General features: G+C 39.6%; 2 protein-coding genes across 6 annotated transcripts in view; both read right to left on the bottom strand.

Moving 5' to 3' along the window:
• Positions 1 to 272: 272 nt before the first annotated feature.
• Positions 273 to 3,593, bottom strand: LOC102223765 (class E basic helix-loop-helix protein 40-like). The gene is made up of 5 exons (XM_005814605.3): positions 3,239 to 3,593; positions 3,075 to 3,138; positions 2,858 to 2,965; positions 2,399 to 2,522; positions 273 to 2,257 (listed from the first exon to the last, which is right to left on the bottom strand). The coding sequence occupies exons 1-5, from the start codon at positions 3,313 to 3,315 to the stop codon at positions 1,428 to 1,430; spliced, it is 1,203 nt and encodes a 400-aa protein (XP_005814662.1). The 5' UTR covers positions 3,316 to 3,593; the 3' UTR covers positions 273 to 1,427.
• A 3,047-nt stretch (positions 3,594 to 6,640) lies between these two features.
• The window catches only part of itpr1 (inositol 1,4,5-trisphosphate receptor type 1), a 111,952-nt gene continuing 101,072 nt past the window's right edge, over positions 6,641 to 17,520 (bottom strand). For 4 of the 5 annotated variants that reach the window (XM_023353538.1, XM_023353540.1, XM_023353541.1 and 1 more), the window contains 2 exons: positions 11,901 to 12,062; positions 6,641 to 7,853 (listed from right to left, as the gene is read on the bottom strand). In XM_023353538.1, the coding sequence (XP_023209306.1) occupies positions 7,767 to 7,853; positions 11,901 to 12,062 (249 nt within the window). In that variant the 3' untranslated portion in view covers positions 6,641 to 7,766. The remainder of the gene's footprint in view (positions 7,854 to 11,900; positions 12,063 to 17,520) is intronic. The other variant, XM_023353539.1, reaches the window with a different exon arrangement.

Raw genomic sequence — 17,520 nt, 5'->3', positions numbered from 1 at the left:
TAATGGCCGTCTCCACTTTTCTACGAGTGTGAAAGGCGACTGTTATGAACAACAGTCAGCTTTTTAAGAAGTAAAACTAACTCGTAATATCATTTCCTCCCCCCGAAAGCCTTTAGAATCAGGTTCCGGCCTGTAATCTAAGACGTGCTATTGATTTACAGAGACTGTGCAGCTTTGTGTGTTATGTAAGTGTTATGTAAGAGGTGTGCTGAGGAGTTGTCAGGGCGGCTGGCTGCAACACGTTGAAGCCAAACAGGCGGTCAAACACAGACTCCGCAGAAGGACCAAAAGCTTTATTATTACTTTAATATATATATATATATATATATCAATAATACTTTATATACAAAATATGTACAGCCTTTTGTTACAATGTCAAAATAAAACCAATTAAAGTACCTCTTTCTATACAAAACTAGATGTTTTTGGGAACTTTACATTCAAGCTCTCTCGCTAAAGACAAGCATCGAATTTGTTTGCAACTCCAGTCATCGTGGTGTTTGGGTTAAACGAGTGAAGAAGGCGGGAACAGGAGCTTCAGATGCACGTCTACAAACTTGCTGCCTCATCCTTCCTGCGACAGCTACACACACCCGCACGCGCGCACACACACACACACACAAAAAAAACCCCACTCTGCGGGTCTTGTATCAAAAATAGAGATGTACAAAGAGAAAAGCAAAACCAAAACGTTACTTCACAGGAGCTCCATCTGGATGCGATAAAAAAAAAAAAAAAGAAAGAAAAAAAGTAATCAAATAAAAATAGCCGTGAGTCACAGATTAGGTGATGCACCTGGTACAGGCTACGGCGGGTCAACACCCTGAATTCTCTGTACTTCATGAATTCCTGCATTCGTTTTCAGTGGCGGCACAAACAGACGTGAGAGAAGTTGGATCTGGGAGGTCAGGACCCAGACATGCTGGGTGTTTTTCTTTTTTTTTTTTGTTAAAATGGCTTGTTGCTGTCCCTGGGGGTGGCAAACACTGAGGGTAGAACCTGACATTTGCCGATCTACAGCAGCATTCACAGGAGATTTTATTATTATTTTCTTCTTTATACATCCTTACATTCATTACAGGGGTGGTGAATAACAACACAGGTCCAAATTGATTTGGGACAAGAAATAAAAGGAGGAATATGGCGTACATTCTGGGGTTTCCTCTGACATTCATCATTTCTGGAGTCAAAAAAAAAGTATAAACCTTTGAAATCTCTTGTGCGCTCTTTAAGATGGCCGTCTTCACAGTGTTGAAGGGGTTGTACAGAGTCTTTAATATGAGCCTCAAAAATAGTCCGAGGGTCAATGTCTGACAATGTTGACCTTAAAGGGTTCTGCTCTGAGGGGCCGAGTTTCCAAGGAGGGTCAACACTGTACCCTATGGTTCAACATTCAGTGGGGCAAAGCTGATAGGTGAACCATCTGCTCAGTCTTTGGCTTCCAAGTTCAAAGGAGAGACCTGCCTTAAAGCTTTGTGGAGAGTGGGGGAATCCATTGGGATGCGGTGGGCCACCGGAGACCCCGCCCTCGGAGACATCAACAAAGACGAGGGCAACGGCTCCGAGGGCAGGCCCGGGTACATGATGGGCATGCCGCCGGGGTACCAGCATTTTTCCAGCATCGGGAGGTATGCTGCAGCTGCCGCCGTCGATGGGGGGATGAGGTAGAAGGGGAGGCAAAAAGGGGGCTGGTTGGGGGAGACGTTTACATAACTGCCCGGAGCTCCCGCTGGGTGAAAGGAGAGCATCTCATCCTCCGAGTCCACTCTTAACCTCTTTGCCCGGGGCTGGTCGCCCTCCTGCTTGACGACACCGACCATCCGCTCCGACGCGGGAGGCTTTGTCTCGCCCTCCCTCTCGTTTTCCGACCACTGGGCTTTAGGCTTGTCGTGTTCTCCCCCGTAGCCGCTGTCAGTGTCCGTATCGCTGCCACTCTGCTCCCCCGTCCCGTGGTGGAAAGTCCGTTGGATGACCGGGACGCAGTTCCTAGCCGGGGCCTCGGGCGACGCCGACGGCTCCCCGACTGGCCTCTTTGCCTCATCAGACTCTCGGGCGGAGGACCTGTCGGGTTGAGGGCTGCTTCCGTTGTGGAGAACTTCAGCCGCCACCTTCTGGATGTGACTGATGACGTGTGAGGGGGTCAGATCCCTGGTGGTCTCTTGACTCGCCAGGTAATGGAGGACTTCTCTGGCACAGAGGTGAAAGCCAGAGCGGAACATCTCCTCGCTGGTCTCGGCACCGTCTCCCACGTTATCACCTGAATGAACACAATCAAAATGAAACTCAATTTCTTTAAGACTTTAGCTTTTAAAAAACACACTTGTCCTTCAAATTCTCAAAGAAAAACCATTTGTTAATGATCCCAACTGAAGGCATGGCCATTAGAAATCCAACTTACCGATCTGCAGGTCTTTCTGGAGCGCCATTATTTTCTGCTGCTGTTGCTCCAGCACGGCGCTCAGAGTTTTCACATGCTTCAGTGTGAGTTCCAGCACCACGGCTTTCTCCAGGTGACCCAGCGTCTAAAACAGGAAGACCTTCGATAAGCATGTTGATCTTCCTTATGTAACACATTCTGCAGCTGAACAGAGGGCCAGCGGCCAACACCGGGGGAAACTACGCAAACTATGCACACAAGGATAACTCCTTACAAGATTAAATCTTAAACTCTACAACATGCTAATCGGGAATTTAAACTGTTTTTAAATTTGTTAAACATGTCATTTTTAAATGTAGCTCATGTATTTTTTCTATAGCTTTTCAAAAAAAATAAAATAAAATAAAATAAAATTAAAGCCAACATTTGATGCAATCAATAGGATTTCAGTCTCTCGGGCTAAAACAACACATTACTCACTGTAAGCTTAAGATGTTCTGGCAACAGGTCCTTCAACTGGGCAATGCATTCATTTATTCTGTCCCGTCTCTTCTTTTCGATCAGTCTGTGTGGCAACTTGTAAGTCTCCTGGACAAAGTTAAAATGCTGTCAGTAATATTTAAGACCCGGAAATCAAACTAAATAAATGAAGGATTTTTTTATTTATTTATTTTTTTCATTTTGAACTGAAATTTACCTTGCATTCATCTCTGCCCTTCACACCCCTCCTGCTTTTGCACATATAAATAGGATACTCTAGTCTGCAAAAGGAAAGGAATAAAAAAAAATTACATTTGAGATTTAAGGGTTTCACAGAGAACAACAGAAGGCTCAGGTTTCGAAAACGCATCGCATATTTACCGGCGCATGTCAGGTATGTCCATTGGTGCGTGTTTCGGAACATAAGGAGGTGGTTGCGCACTTGTAATCCGCTCCATGTCGCTTTATTGACGAGCGAAAAAGCAAAACCTGAAAAGCGCTCGCGCCTTAAAACAAAAACAAAGTCAAGAATAACAAAAGAGAAAAAGCAGTAGCACGCCTCCTCCTGTGTGATCCTGCTGAAGCTGGTCTCAGTTTAGAGTGCTGTCACCCTGAGGTCGGGGCTCGTTAGTATGCGGAGGGAAGCTCCACGCCCCGCGCGATGTGTGTGAGAGCTGGGTGGGTTGGTGGCTACGTGTTAAATAAACCCTGTGACTGCAGGCACGTCTCTCTCTCTCTCTTTCTCTCCCTAAGAGAAAAAAACTGCCTCTCCTCCGTCACATGAGCCTCACGTGTTGGACGGCGCTTTCAACTCCTCGCCCTCCCAGCAACCTCCACCCCCTCCCCGCTTCGTGCCGCCAGGAGAGGAGCCCTGCATGGCAAGCCGTTTGTGTATTTAATCAACCCATTTGTAGTTTGCAGTAATGTTCAGTTCGGTGCAACGTACCCGAGTTCATGAGCAGCAGATGAGATTTTAAATATACATATGTATTTTTTTTGTCTTTACACGAATAAAATGGTCCACAAACCGTCTTAAATAATCTCCAGTCGGTGCTGAATGCTGAAGTCGAGATTTGTCAAGTTCATATTCAGTGTTCTGTTGTCTAATTATGTTTTTTTTATTATTATTTTTAAGTGGATGAGATGATGATGAGGATGATGTTTTAACATCATCAACATTCGCATTAAATGATCTTCAGAGTAGAGTTATCATGTTCAGGTCTGACCAACCTTTGGATTTTAAACAAGAGATGCGCAAATGGATCTCAGTTTCCTTAGTATCGATAATGGTTGAATTGTCGACAATTAGCTAGTCTAGATACTGCAATGCTTATAAATTCTGTCTGTCACTGCTCGTTGTTTTTTTTTTTTTTTTTTTTACCAAGTATATAAATGCTCATCTTTATATCCAGGGTTAGAAATATTATTTTTTGACAAAACAATAACGAGAGAATTGCTCACGCAGATTTTACAACGGCCATTCAGATAACCATTTGAAATTCATCTCCAAGTCAAAATTAAAATGGATGCCATACAACACTGCATCATTTCTGGCGCAAAATACAATTTCATCAAATTAGTTAAAGAAATCTTAAAATCCTCACGTTTAGGTGCAGAAACTTTACAGCCAGATTGGTTATACGAGTCAGTAGTATGGTAATCTTAGCTTAAAAAAATACACATTGTTTACCAGTAATTTAACCAAATATTTGAAAAAGTACATCACAAAAATAAAATGCAACTCTTCCGCCGTTATTAAATGTTTAAACGGATTGCTGTAGCCCCACCTCTTGCCGTAGTACTCCGGGCTGAGTCCCGTGGAGCTCCACGCTCCTCCTGGGTTTTTCTTTTTTTTTTTTTTTGTCAGAGCCTCAGCGTGTTTACATCAACAGAAAGTGGAGCAACAGTTTCCCCCGCCGACATGAGGTGAAATATTACCCCCAAAACTGCGGATATTCCGCTGTTTATGTTACACGTTCAGACATAAAACCAACGCAGCCTCACCAGATGCACAGCTACCTAAAGAACAGCTGGTTATTATAGAAAAAATAGCGCCAGTATTAGCGTGGCAACAGGCTCGTGAGCTTGTTGTTACAACAGAAACGGGGACAGTAAGCAAAATATAACTTTAGTCGCTTTGTTGTTACGAAAAAAACGCAGTCTGCGTTAAACATAGTAAGCACAAAAGAATATTTTGATAACTTTTTTTTTTTTTTTTTAAATCAAATAGGATGTAAAAAAATAAATCATTTTATTGACAGAACGTTCTTCCATGAGACTGGAACGTATTTTAATTTTATGGTGGCTACAACATAAATCACTTTGGACTTTCTGGAGGCGGCCAAAATGTCACGCGTGAAATTTCATACCGTACCCGATTGTTGCTTGGCACGTGCACCTGCGGCAGGGTGACACGCTGGCTGCAGTTTGTTATAGCTGCGTGTTTTTTTTTTCCCCCTCCTTTTTTTTTTTTTTTCAAAGCCGCCGCTGTGTTGATTAAATCAGCCCGTCACGTTGAGCTCCTCATGGTCTCGGCACACAGGATCCCTTGCCGCTGACGTAAGGCTCGCAGACAGCCGAGAGTGGCCGACCGGTCAGTCGGTCCCACTCGGCGACATCCCGAAGCAGACGTGGCTATATTTAGAAAGGGCTTCAAAACATCGGAGTCGGCCGAGTTGCAAGCGGGGAAGCGGGAAACGGGCAACAAATTCAGCAGCATTTTCTGGTCGTCATCAGAGCAGAGCAGGAAATGTTTCAGGCGGATATATTCAAGCTTTTGTTAATATTACCAGGGCAACGCAGGCTCACATTTCACCTCACTAAATAGTGAATCTTACTCCTCATTCACTAAGAACACTATTTATACTTAAAAAATGTAAGCATTTTTCTGCTCCTATGTCGACACATTAATTGCGACATCTATAACAAAGTAACATTTAATGCCATCTGATTTTTAGACTTTAAATGTGGAATAAATGCCTACTTAATTTAGAAGTTGTTTGTTTAAATGCTTCTAGCTCATATTATAGCTATGACTGACACATGACCTATTATAGCATATGCTGAAAATAACTGAATATTTACACCCTAGTCTGTGTGTTTAGATGAGACTGTTTGACTTGTTTTTATATTGTTCTTATCATGACCTGTATGGTGCGATTATTAGTCCGCATGTTTTGTACTATTGTGTTGATTTTTAATAATACTGTGTTTTGGGGGCGACACGTGGAAATGAGTATTTGTAGCTATAACCTGGTGCATCTCTCCTCCAGTGGTTAGTGTATGTTGCACATTGTCCCATTTTAAATTAATTCACCTTTTTGCTGCTTTTTTTTTATTGACCCATAATAAATGGATACAACCTGGGTAAATTGATTGGACTATCCAAATGCTCCAATGCATTAACACACTTTACATCTGCTGAATGTAAAGTGTGTCAGACAACTGATGGGAATTTTTAGTTGACATCCACGGCTTTCCTGAAATAATTCATGATGGGGACGAAAATCAAACCCCCCCAGAAATTTCTGTTTGTGTCTGTATACTTACAGTGACATAATTACAATATGAGTCCAAACTAGATGCAAACTGACAATTGGTGATCATTCAAGTATTTTGTCTAATCATATTCTACATATTACCTTTAAAGTGAATTTTTTTAAATGTCTACTAAGGTGACCAGTAACATAAAAATGTATCAATACGTCATCCCATCCCAAAAAATATCACAAATTGTTGCATTCAGCACTCTGTGCATGAAACAAAGAAGGACAGCACAATTAAAGGATAATTACAATTTTAATAAATAATTCTACCTCTATGTACAAATTGACAATGCTTTGCTTTGTTTACCCTTAACATTTTGTAACAGTTATATATATATTTTTTGTCCATCTTAATTTTCTATACAAAAGCAAAGTCAAAGCAACAAACTTTATATACACAAAGTCGTCCCTCGTCGAAAACGAAAGGTACATTCCTAACATGGGAAGAACTAAAACGTCAAACTAAAAGAACAGAGTTCCCGCAGAAGCAGCGGCCACATGTCAGAACACACCAGTGGTAATTATTACTGTAGAAACTACACGACTCCTGAGCAACCCTCTAACAGCACACACACGTTTCAGATGGCTGTTTGTAACCCCGTTAAATCATAAAGCTACTCCCCCATAAAATAACTTAACGCAAATATTTGACCACATGATGGAAGTAATTATTAGTTTATATTGCTCTCACACAATACCCTATCTACTGAGTGTAGAAGCCACTCAAAACAGTATGCACATTTTGACAAACTAAAAGAAAAGTAATATTATGAAGCCCAACTTATTATTATTTTATCTGAGTTTATGTGTAAATACAGATGAATAACAGCTTAACTGTCTAAAAGACAAAGAACAGGCTAAACCACTCCCCAGTGGATTTAAATTAAGTTTTAAAACTTAAATCTACACACCGTTTGGTTGCATATTTAAGTTCATATATTGCACAACATACAAACGAATAAGATAATAAATACTGCTCAGTGTTAGGAATATAAATAGAAAACTTTTAAATAAATAAATTTTAAAAAAAACAACAATTCTATCGTGTTTCCAATTGAACCTTTAAAGGCCGTTGTTGAGAAATCCAAATTCTTTCTTCAGAAAGAAAAAAAAACAAACAACATTTGGCACAGATTGAACAGAACAGATTGAGGTGGGCGTGTGTTACTGTCTGGAGTAACACTTTGCGTGGGGTAGAGCTACACATCGCCTTATAGCTATCTATGTTACAGCGTTTCCCTACCGTTTATAAGGTACTTTCACATTCAGTGCTGCATACATTATTGTGAAACCTTAGTTCTAGGAGCCGACGGCTTCCTTTCCAGACGCCGAGCGGCTCCCCGGACTCCGTCGGCAGTCGGACCCTACGCAGGCTGCTGGGGGTTGACGTTCAAGTGCTGAGGGTGTCCCAGCAGGCCAATCCGCTGCTTCTGCTTCCTCTGCTCTGTCATCTGAAGATCATAGAGAGATGAGTTGGGTTTTTTTTTTTGTTTTTTTTTTTGCTAGGTCACTTTTGCTAGTATGATCATCATCTTCTGCTCGAGCTTCCCTGAACTACCGTCGTTGATGGTACAGTTTTCCATACCACTTTGCAGAAACTAACATCTGCGGCACACAAATGCAACGCGCAGTGCAACTGAAACCGATTCTTCTGAAATCCTGCCAGCTTCGTCATCCACCCTGCCGGCTCGTCTGACGACAGCAGCACAATACGAGCGACAGATACTGAAACCGAGTTGATTAGAATTTCAGAGATCAAGCAAAGCCCGACTCATAACACTAGTGGTAACCTTTGCAGCAGCTGGAATCGGAAGGTCCTTTCTGCTCAGAAATAACTTTAATTAACATAAGGTTGTGAAATACGGCACGGCACTGAAACACTATCGTATTAATAGTGAAAAGACAAAGTGGTCCTGCAATGAGTGTTTCAACGGATATAGCTCTGCTTAGGAAAGGAATGGCTTGAGGAGGATATTGTCAAGGCTCATGAAGTGGATAGTTTAGCTCAGCTAACAGAGGAGAAGCCTTAATATTCTGCTAAAGCCAATTTTCCTTGGCATTACTTAATCACAGTGAAGTTTATATATAAAAAAAGGCAAATTTTGTATATTTCAGAGGTTAAAGTTAAGTGTTAGCAAGGTACAGTTTTTAAAAATAATGGAATGAAAGTAGTACAGAATTTATGGAGAACAACTCACTGTATAATAATTTCCCTGATTGTTGTGATGGTGCTTTTGTAGTTCTGGCATGGAAGTTCATTCACTTTTCACATACAAAGCTGTGAAAAAGTATTTGCACCTCTACAGACTTCTTCCGTTTTCTTCCTCACAGCTAATGTTTCAGATCTTCAGGCAAACTTAATATCAAAGATTAGACTCAGTGAATACAAAAAAAGCAGTTTTCAAATGATTTAATTGAAAGAGCTACTTCATCTACATGACTTTCATAACCCTTAATGTTACAGTAACTGAATCATAGTGTCCCTTAAGCTACTGCCACGGTTAGCCAGAAAAAACCCGCAAATGTGGTTAACAGGCAAACACCACTTTCTGGCGCCTTTCCTGAGGAACCATTCATTCAGGAATTTACAAAGTAACAATCAACAAGATCGTAAGAACTACAGCTCTTGCTTGCTTCACCTAAGATCAATGTTAATGATTCTTCAACGATAAAGTGACAGAGGAGGAGTGGCATTGATTGGAGGGTTCCAAGGCCAACGCTATGGATAAAAAAAAAAAATCAATCAATCTCACGTTTACCGAAAAGTAACCTGATGAGCCCCAAAAACTTTGGAGACATATTCTGTGCAATGATGACACAAAAGTGAAACTTTTTGGAAAGTGTGCATCTTGTTCCATCTGGAGTAAAACAGCATTTCAGAAGAGGAGCATCATACCAACAACCAATCATGGTGATGGTTTGAGTCTACTTCATAAACTAGGGAACCTAGGGAGAATGTTCAAGCCATCAGTGTATGTTAGACAATTTTAAATACTCTTTTGAACAGACCTCCATCAAAATTTTGAATTAATGTTTTAAAAGGACATTATGTTGAGGCCTGCAAGGTGTGCAATAACGTTGGTGTTTTGTTGTATTTGAACTGCTGTGCATGTTGTTTACATTTCTAGCCGTCTATTAAACAATATTTAATGTTTGTTGGGTGTATACTACTACTATGCAGTACACACCCTTGAGTCCATGACAAATTTCCCCTGAGGTACAATAAAGTACATTCTATTCTAAAAAAAAGTGGAGTGTTCAGACAAATCTGGACTTAAATCTGACTGAGATGGTGTAGCACGACCTTTGGCTGTGACTGAATTGGAACAATTCTACAAATAAAGTCGGGCCAAAATTCCTCCACAGCTATGTAAAACTCATTGACTTTTATGGCAAACATGATGGCAACTGTTGGCGCCACATGTGCGACAACTACAGCAAAGGCCAGGAATATTAGCCCCCCTGATGAAATCACACAAAACTCTTTATATTTCCATGGAAATGACCGTAACAAACATCGTTTATATTTGTATGGCTTCAGGAAAAAAACGACTCCACAAAGTTTGATCTGTGTATTTTACTGATGCGCCGAAAATATAACAAGAAAACTGAAAACCTAGATCATTACCCCTTTTGACATTCAATAGTCAACAGTGTGGCCTCTCTGTCTTATAAATGACTTCACTTTCTTCCTGTAGTTCTTCTTCTCTTGGCACATGACTCTTGAGGTAGACGGGCCAACTTTTTCATGGTATGTTGATCCAGCTCATCTAGATTCTGTGGTCTATGAGCATAAACACTGACCGCCGCAGATTGAGAACTGGGATCTCTGAGGGATCCTCTGGGACCCTGATCTCAATGTCCCTCAAAAGGTTTGTGACTGACTAGAAGGTATGCTTTGGGTCATTATCTTGTTAAAGACCCAGCGACGGCCAAAATCATGACTTGCTGCAGGTTTCTCCAAATTACTCTCCAAAAGGTTTTCATGGTTCGATGAACACGATTAAGGTTCCCAGTGACTGGAGCAGCAAAATGGCCCCACAACCTGATGCCCTGGTCACTATGTTTTTCAGTGGGAACTGTGTTTTTAGGATTGAAGGTCCATCACTTCCTTCTCCACACAAAAACCTCTGTGTGTCCAAAGAACTCAAGTTTAGTCTCCTCAGACCAAACACTCCCAAAACAAGTCATCATTTTCCAGATATTCCCGGACAAACTTTAGTCATATATTGATATATCGATGTCTCAGCAATGGACATTGGCCTCAAAGTCCTCCACAATGAAAAGCTCTCCCAACCGTCTTCCTTGCCACTTCAACTCCAGTAGAGGCCAGCTGAGCTACAATAATCCTCGTTGACATCTCTAATAACTTCTTCTCTCTCCAAAGTTTTGGAAATTTTGTGCTCTAGGCCATGCCCAGTTTTGCTTGCAACTCTTGCTGCTCTGCAATAATTCATTGTAGAGCCTTCTAGACACCATGAAACATTTGGAAATGGCAGTGTAGCTTTTACTGTGACAATAAACATCTGCTATCCTCTGTCTGAAGTTTTGACTTTTTTTTGGCAAAAAAGCTAAAAAAAAAAAAAACCAAGTTAGTCACTTTACCTGAGTTTTTAGGTAAAGTTTTTTTTTTAAACCTAAAAACATTACCTGAACCTTTTAGGTAAAATTTGGTTTTGAACTTTGCCTAAGTTTTAAAACCAAACCTTAAGTAACTAACCTATACATTTAATGTGTAAATAAATGAAATTTATTTACACATTTATTATTTATTATTTATTTACACATTAAATAATAACAATTTTCTTTAGAAAATTGAGTCATTATCATCAAACATAAATCAAAACCAGCCTGTAAAGATGTTGAATCCGGGGTGAAATGTGACCAATGTTTGTGTGTCCTTCGCAGCTTTCAGTAACACGATAATCATTTCCCCCTGTCTGGGTCAAAATGTCTCAGAAACATTCACTTCCTCAAAGATAGTTCTCATTTCAAGGGTAAGGACAATTTTACAATTCTGTTTACTAGAAGCAGCAGATTGCAGCAATTGTGCAACCACAGTCCTGTTTATATGCAGACTCAGCAAAGCGTTTTTCCTCTGTCGAAGAACAACGTGTGAATTACAAAGTATATAGTTTTGAAGATTTAAGAGTTCTTTGCCATCATAAGTAGAAAGAACAGTTTGGAACAGCAACTTCCTTCAGTTAATATAACAATAGATTCAATCCAACTCCAAAAAAATATTTAAATTGCTAAAAAAAAAAAAAAAAACACAGCTAAGCTGTTGGGAATTAAAACACAATGAGATTGAAAAGCTCACAAGCTGTGCTGCGAACTATGACTCACTGGCATTTATGAAGCTCTGTAAAGGGCAACAAGTTGCAACAAACTAAGAGCAACATGAGGTGTCTGAATTTGTCAGTAAAGATGTCTCACTTCTAATGTTTTCTCCATGACGGAGCGAATGAGATCGCTTCGTTTCCCCCCCCACCACCAACCTGCTCTTTGAGCTCGGTGAGCTGGCCCGACAGGTTGGTCACCAGCTTCATGGTGGACTCCAGCTTCTCCTGCAGGTTTCGGATCTCATTCTGCTCTCCGTCGGCGTCGCTGCTCACCAGAGACATGGCCCGCATCCGAGGAAACCAGTCCAAGTTGTGCTCCTGGTTAGTATGAAACAAACAAACAAAAAAAAAACCACAGCATGGTTAGTACTGCACCAGAACTAGAAAACACCATCTCTGTGGGATTTTCTTTCCCCCTTCCTGTGAGAAGTGTATTTTCTAGGAAGTAACATCTTTCATGCTATAATTCGATTCATCGAAAAAGTCAAAATAGGTTCTGCTGAACGATTTTGTTTGTCCCGTTTGATTTGGACCCGTCTTCTCAGACTCGGTTTAATTGCTTTTGACTGTGGGCGCAGTGATTTCAATCAAACTACTCACGATGGGACTTTCCGTATTAGAATCACATGGGATACTTAGACATTCTTGAAATCACTCAAAACAGGCAGTTCACTCAGGGGCGATATGTTAGTCGTTTGGTTTTTTTTTTCCTTTTCTTTTCTTCCAACACACAAAATAAAGTCTGATACGCTTACAATAGACTGCAGAAGATTTCCTCATTCATGCAGCACTGAGATCAACACAAAACACTTTGAGCGTTCTTATCAGCCAGAGTGAAGACTCTCAGATAATGAGCTGCTTCGGCGCGCTTCGAAATCTAGAGCTGCCGTTTCTGGGCAGCGAGAGCCGAGCTGCAGCTGTATTATGGTGATGGCACTTTTTTCTTTTGAAGACGTGTGAAGGCTTAGAATATGACTTTCCAAAATACAGCCTGGTGTGAAGTTTCCTCAGAAGGGACTACGGTGTGTCGTGACCGAGACCTTTGACATCACTTCTGGCACACAAGTGTAAGCAAAAACCACAAAGCATGTTAGCTTGATCTGAGGTCAGTTCAACAATTTTTTTGTTTTTTTAAAAAAAAATATTTTCTAGAAAAAACATTTTACTTTTCCAAATGAAAAGGAGAAGTTTAACTTGGAGAAAGCTGGTTGTTGAAGGATTAAGTTTAGACAGATGCATTTTGAAAAAAGGAATCTAGTCGATGAGTGAAAAGTTGTTTTTTTCAGGAATTAAATCCAAAACTTAGTCATACAGATACTATGTGTATTACACAGAGTACTAACATTGTAACCATTTCATATGCTAGCTTAGATAACTTAAACTTGCACAATTGAAAAAAAAAAACAGAAATGTTTTTCATAAAATTACTTTGTCACATTCATTTAATTGTTTATTTCATTCATGTTTAAAATGAACATGACATATTGACAACATTTTTTTAAATGAAAACCTTTCATAGTACCATTAAAAAAAAGTAATCAACGGCAGCAGTTATCCCAACTTCCTGTGCACGTCTCACGCCTACTTTTTTCTTTCACTTAACTTTCCATTGATCTGTGTAGATGAAGCTCTCTGAACAGCCAGCAACTTTAGGAGTAAACGTTTTTTTTTGTCTTACAGTAATTGTGTAGAGTGTTAATGACCTTCTGCAGGACAACCATCAAGTTAGAAGTGCTCGCCACAAAACACTTTTGTTTTTTTTCCTATTGGCTTTAATAGTTTTTGGAGAAACCAAAATTTGAATTTCTTGAAATGCGTACACCACTGTCTGTGTGACGGATTTACAGGTAAGCCCCACAATTATTCATACCGCTGGCTGATTTTCAAGTTTCTTTTGACTGGGAGTCACTTTGTTGTTTCTGGAGGAACCCAGCCAGAGTCCATCCTTGAATCTGTGGACGGAGCTAAAGATTAGTGTGATGGCAAAGAGGTTCCCCAGAAGAGTTGGAGCTCATTACCGACAAGCAACATGGAAACACAAAAAAAGCTGGTCAATTAGTATGAGTTGGATTGCTGAAATGATAATGAAGATTTTCCCCTTGAATAAAGCGAAAGGTAGAAATAATTTAAATATTTTTTTAAAAATAAAATGTATGTAAAAACCGGGGGCAAAAAAAAAAAAAAAAAAAATCAATTAATACTTGGATTTACATAGTCTTGTTTTCTTTTTGATGGTAGAAATAAAATTAGGTTTAAATTTAAATCTGCAAGAGTTGCGAATACATTTGCACTGTAAGTGTAGAATAAATATTTTGAATTGAAGTGCAGAAATAAATTACATATTCAGTGATGCCTTCATTCATTTATTGCCACACCTCGAGTTCAAAGAGAAGCTCCAATCAGAATTTAGCTCCCAGTTTTTATAAAGCTTGACCTTTCTCCTGGATTTATTTCACAATGAATCCCAAATCAACATAAATGTGATTATTACTATTAGGAAAATTTGAAGACAATTTCCAGTCAGGAAGATAATTTATGAGGTGATTTCTGTACTTTTAAAGCTGCATAGGTTCTAAATGGAAAAAAAAAATATAAAAAAAAAACAGACGTGACCAACAGCCACTACTCTAATATTGTTGCACTTGTATACATTTTTTCACACTTCTATTTCCTCATGACACTTGAAACCTGCTTCTCTTAAAAATAGGCAAATCGTGTGAAAACACTTATTTTTATTTCCTCATACTCAACGACGCATCTCACCTTCGCGACTCCCCAGTCAGAAAAGCACGAAGGTGCACCAACCCAAGGAGAAGACGCAGCGTACAGCTGCTGTGGTCACTGGGTTGGAACGGTGCAGAGCAAAACAAAGCGGCTGAAAAAGTCCCTGGGTTTCAGTGGTTGATTTGGAGACAGCGGGGCAAGTGAGGTGGCCGTGCTTACCACAAAACCAGCCCTGGGTCAGACGGCAGGCAGAGGGGAATCACACAACACTAAGATAATGAATAGCTCGCAGTCATTCTGAAAGAACGAGAGGACGACTGCGACAATGTTCCACTTCCTGAATGCAAAGAGACAGAGGTTGTGTTTACCTACTTGGCCTGCACCCCACCCAGTCAGCATGCGGAAGAGCACAGGACGGCTGAGTCCATCGCCGCCACTTTTGATAAGCAAATTACATGAGGAAAATAATTTAGATGCAATTCACAAAAAGTAAGTGAAACTCGTCGTGTTTCTTTTGTAATAATAACAAAAAAAAAACTCTGGTGTTGTTTTTAGAGAGTATATAATCTCTTTTACTCAAATAGAACACAGATGAAAGTTAAGCCCCTAATCATTTCACTCATCGATAAACATTAGCAGCCTAGTGGCAACGACTTGAATCACAATCCCACTCTAACCCACAATCCCACTCAACTAGCTTCTGTCTTTAGCTCTGAACCTACAGTTGTCTGAATACGAGACCACTTAAAAATTAAAGGTGGGTGTGTTGAATAGAGCTGTGGAAACATTGGATGACTTGTGTCTCCCACTAAGCAGTGACCTTCACATCCTAAAGCCCACCAGCAACCACAGATGACATGGTGGACAGCTAGCTGGCCCGCTACCCAGCTAGCTGAGACACCCATGTTTAATTCAAACTATTTCACTGTCAACACCACAAACACTTTGAGATATTTTATGCGTTTCTGTCTCATGCAGATAATGAAGCTTTTGGTTGGTTTTATCAGTTGTGCCTGATTTAAAAATGAATGCCATTTTAAAGAATTTTACTTAAGAGGTTTGATATTTTGGAGACTGCTGTGATGAAAGTAGGATTCAGTGCTTAAATTGGACACAAGCTTCAAATGATTAGCTTTTTAAACAGCTTTTTTTTGCATGACTTTCTTTTATTTATCTCAGACATCTGAACAATTTAGAGTTTTGCCAAGAAGGTTTTGGCTCTTGTCTGCTTGCAGTTTCCTGACAGTTTACCACCACATACAATCCACTGTGAGGAGAAGTTACTCTTAAAAATGAACACGGCTTGCATTCTGTTCTGCTACCCTTTTAAGTTTTTGCATCATCATCCTGTGTCTAAAGAGAAGCAAATTTAGGAAATAGTCCAAAAAAAACCCATTCAGGTTTTTAAATGGTTTTAAAACGCTACATCTATTTGAGTTAAGATGCACATTTCAGCAACAAGGCAGTTCAAAGTGCTTTACACGATGGAAACAGGCAATTGGCAAACAAAGCAAATAAAAATGAAACATTACATTACAGTGGCAGAATAAAGAGAAGTGATAAAGTTGTGATTCAGACCAGAATTAGCCAATTTTCAATTATTAATCAAAGACAATTTCAGACAAGTCATGAAGGTTAATACCACAGTAACAAATCTTTTGATGCTAAACAATTCAGGGAATTATAAACTAGCAGTATTTTAAAATCTGTTCTCTGATTTAAAGAGAACCAGTGGGAGGACTTTAGGACTGGGGTCATGTGCTCTATGCTCCTGGTTTTAGTGAGTTTAGTGAGAATTTGAGAAGAAGCGTTTGTTTCTTTTTAGGCAGACTTGTGAAAACACCATTGCAGTGATCAACGCAACTGAAGACAAACGCGTGGACCTACATCTTGTTTGGAAATTATTCCTTTAATTATAGAAATGTTCTCCTGGTGGTAGAAGACTCACTTTGCAATTGTCTTTATGCGTCTCCAAAGGTTCAGGTTTGAGTCCATCACTCAAGGTTTCTGTCCTGATCAGTAGTTTCTAGCCGTATTGATCGTTCCTCTTTAGGTCCCCAGATAATAACTCCAGTTTTATTTCTATTCAACTGAAGAAATTTATGTCACATCCATGCACTGATTTGTTCTGAGTATCTTCTCCGGGTCTGTGGTCACCTGACATTGACATTGTAACGTAAAAGCTGTGCATCATCTGCATAGGTATGGCAACTAATCTCATTACTTTCTGTAATCTGTCCTGGGGGAGCTATCTTAGATTATAACCAGTATCTCAGGATTATGTGATGTTATGTAATCTGATCTGGTAAGGTTCAGGTGTTTCACATGCTTTGAGATTAAAATGGGAAAATGCGAAGGAGTCTTTAGTAGTGTTAAAAAAAACATAAATGTTATTTGTGAAAAAGAATCATGAATCCATCCCCCTTCTTATAGGGTCAATTTTTCTTCCAAGATCAGAGGCTGTTGTGTAACATTTTAAAGTAGTTGTGATTAATAGTTCTTCTTTCTTTCTGAAAGTCTTTCATAGATTTGGTTGCTTTTGCCACCCTTGTTCTAATCTTTGACCACTTTTAGACGTTTTTGTTTGTGAAGCCTCTTAAACTCTTACTTATTAATAGTTATTCATAAGTAATGAATATGTATTCATTACTTATAAATAAGTAATTATGAATAATTACTTATTAATTATAAGTAATTAATAGTTACTAATGTATAACTACTGTAAGTAACTATTCATTGCTGAGTTATTGAGTAATGAATAGTTACTGAATTGTTGAATTTATGCATAACAACCTGGCAAAGAACCAACTGTAAATTAGAACTTTTGACCTCCTTGTTTTACTAGCAGCATGTCTCTAACACAAGATAAATCAGGAGGACAACAAGTCTGAGAGACAAAAAAAAGTATCTTGGCATCAGCAGGGTAGTTCCTGACATGTGAAATGTTTCGTCTGAATCTAGTCACAAAGTAGAACTGAAGGGTCCTGTCTTTCTCTAATTCTGTGTCAAATCTTTGCTGGATTTCTTCTTTTCTTGTTTCTTAAAATGGGAC

This window comes from Xiphophorus maculatus, chromosome 20 (assembly GCF_002775205.1).
Source record: "Xiphophorus maculatus strain JP 163 A chromosome 20, X_maculatus-5.0-male, whole genome shotgun sequence".
NCBI classification, from domain to species: domain Eukaryota; kingdom Metazoa; phylum Chordata; class Actinopteri; order Cyprinodontiformes; family Poeciliidae; genus Xiphophorus; species Xiphophorus maculatus.
The sequence above is the reverse complement of the archived record's forward strand: the minus strand, read 5'-3'. Positions and strand labels throughout refer to the sequence as shown.

Excerpts from the sequence above, each read along its gene's own strand:
- LOC102223765 (XM_005814605.3), bottom strand. The coding sequence starts at position 3,315 with ATGGAGCGGATTACAAGTGCGCAACCACCTCCTTATGTTCCGAAACAC. Across the intron at positions 3,139-3,238 it reads GACATACCTGACATGCGCCG|ACTAGAGTATCCTATTTATA; the intron begins GTAAATATGCGA and ends TTCCTTTTGCAG. Across the intron at positions 2,258-2,398 it reads CCAGAAAGACCTGCAGATCG|GTGATAACGTGGGAGACGGT; the intron begins GTAAGTTGGATT and ends GTGTTCATTCAG.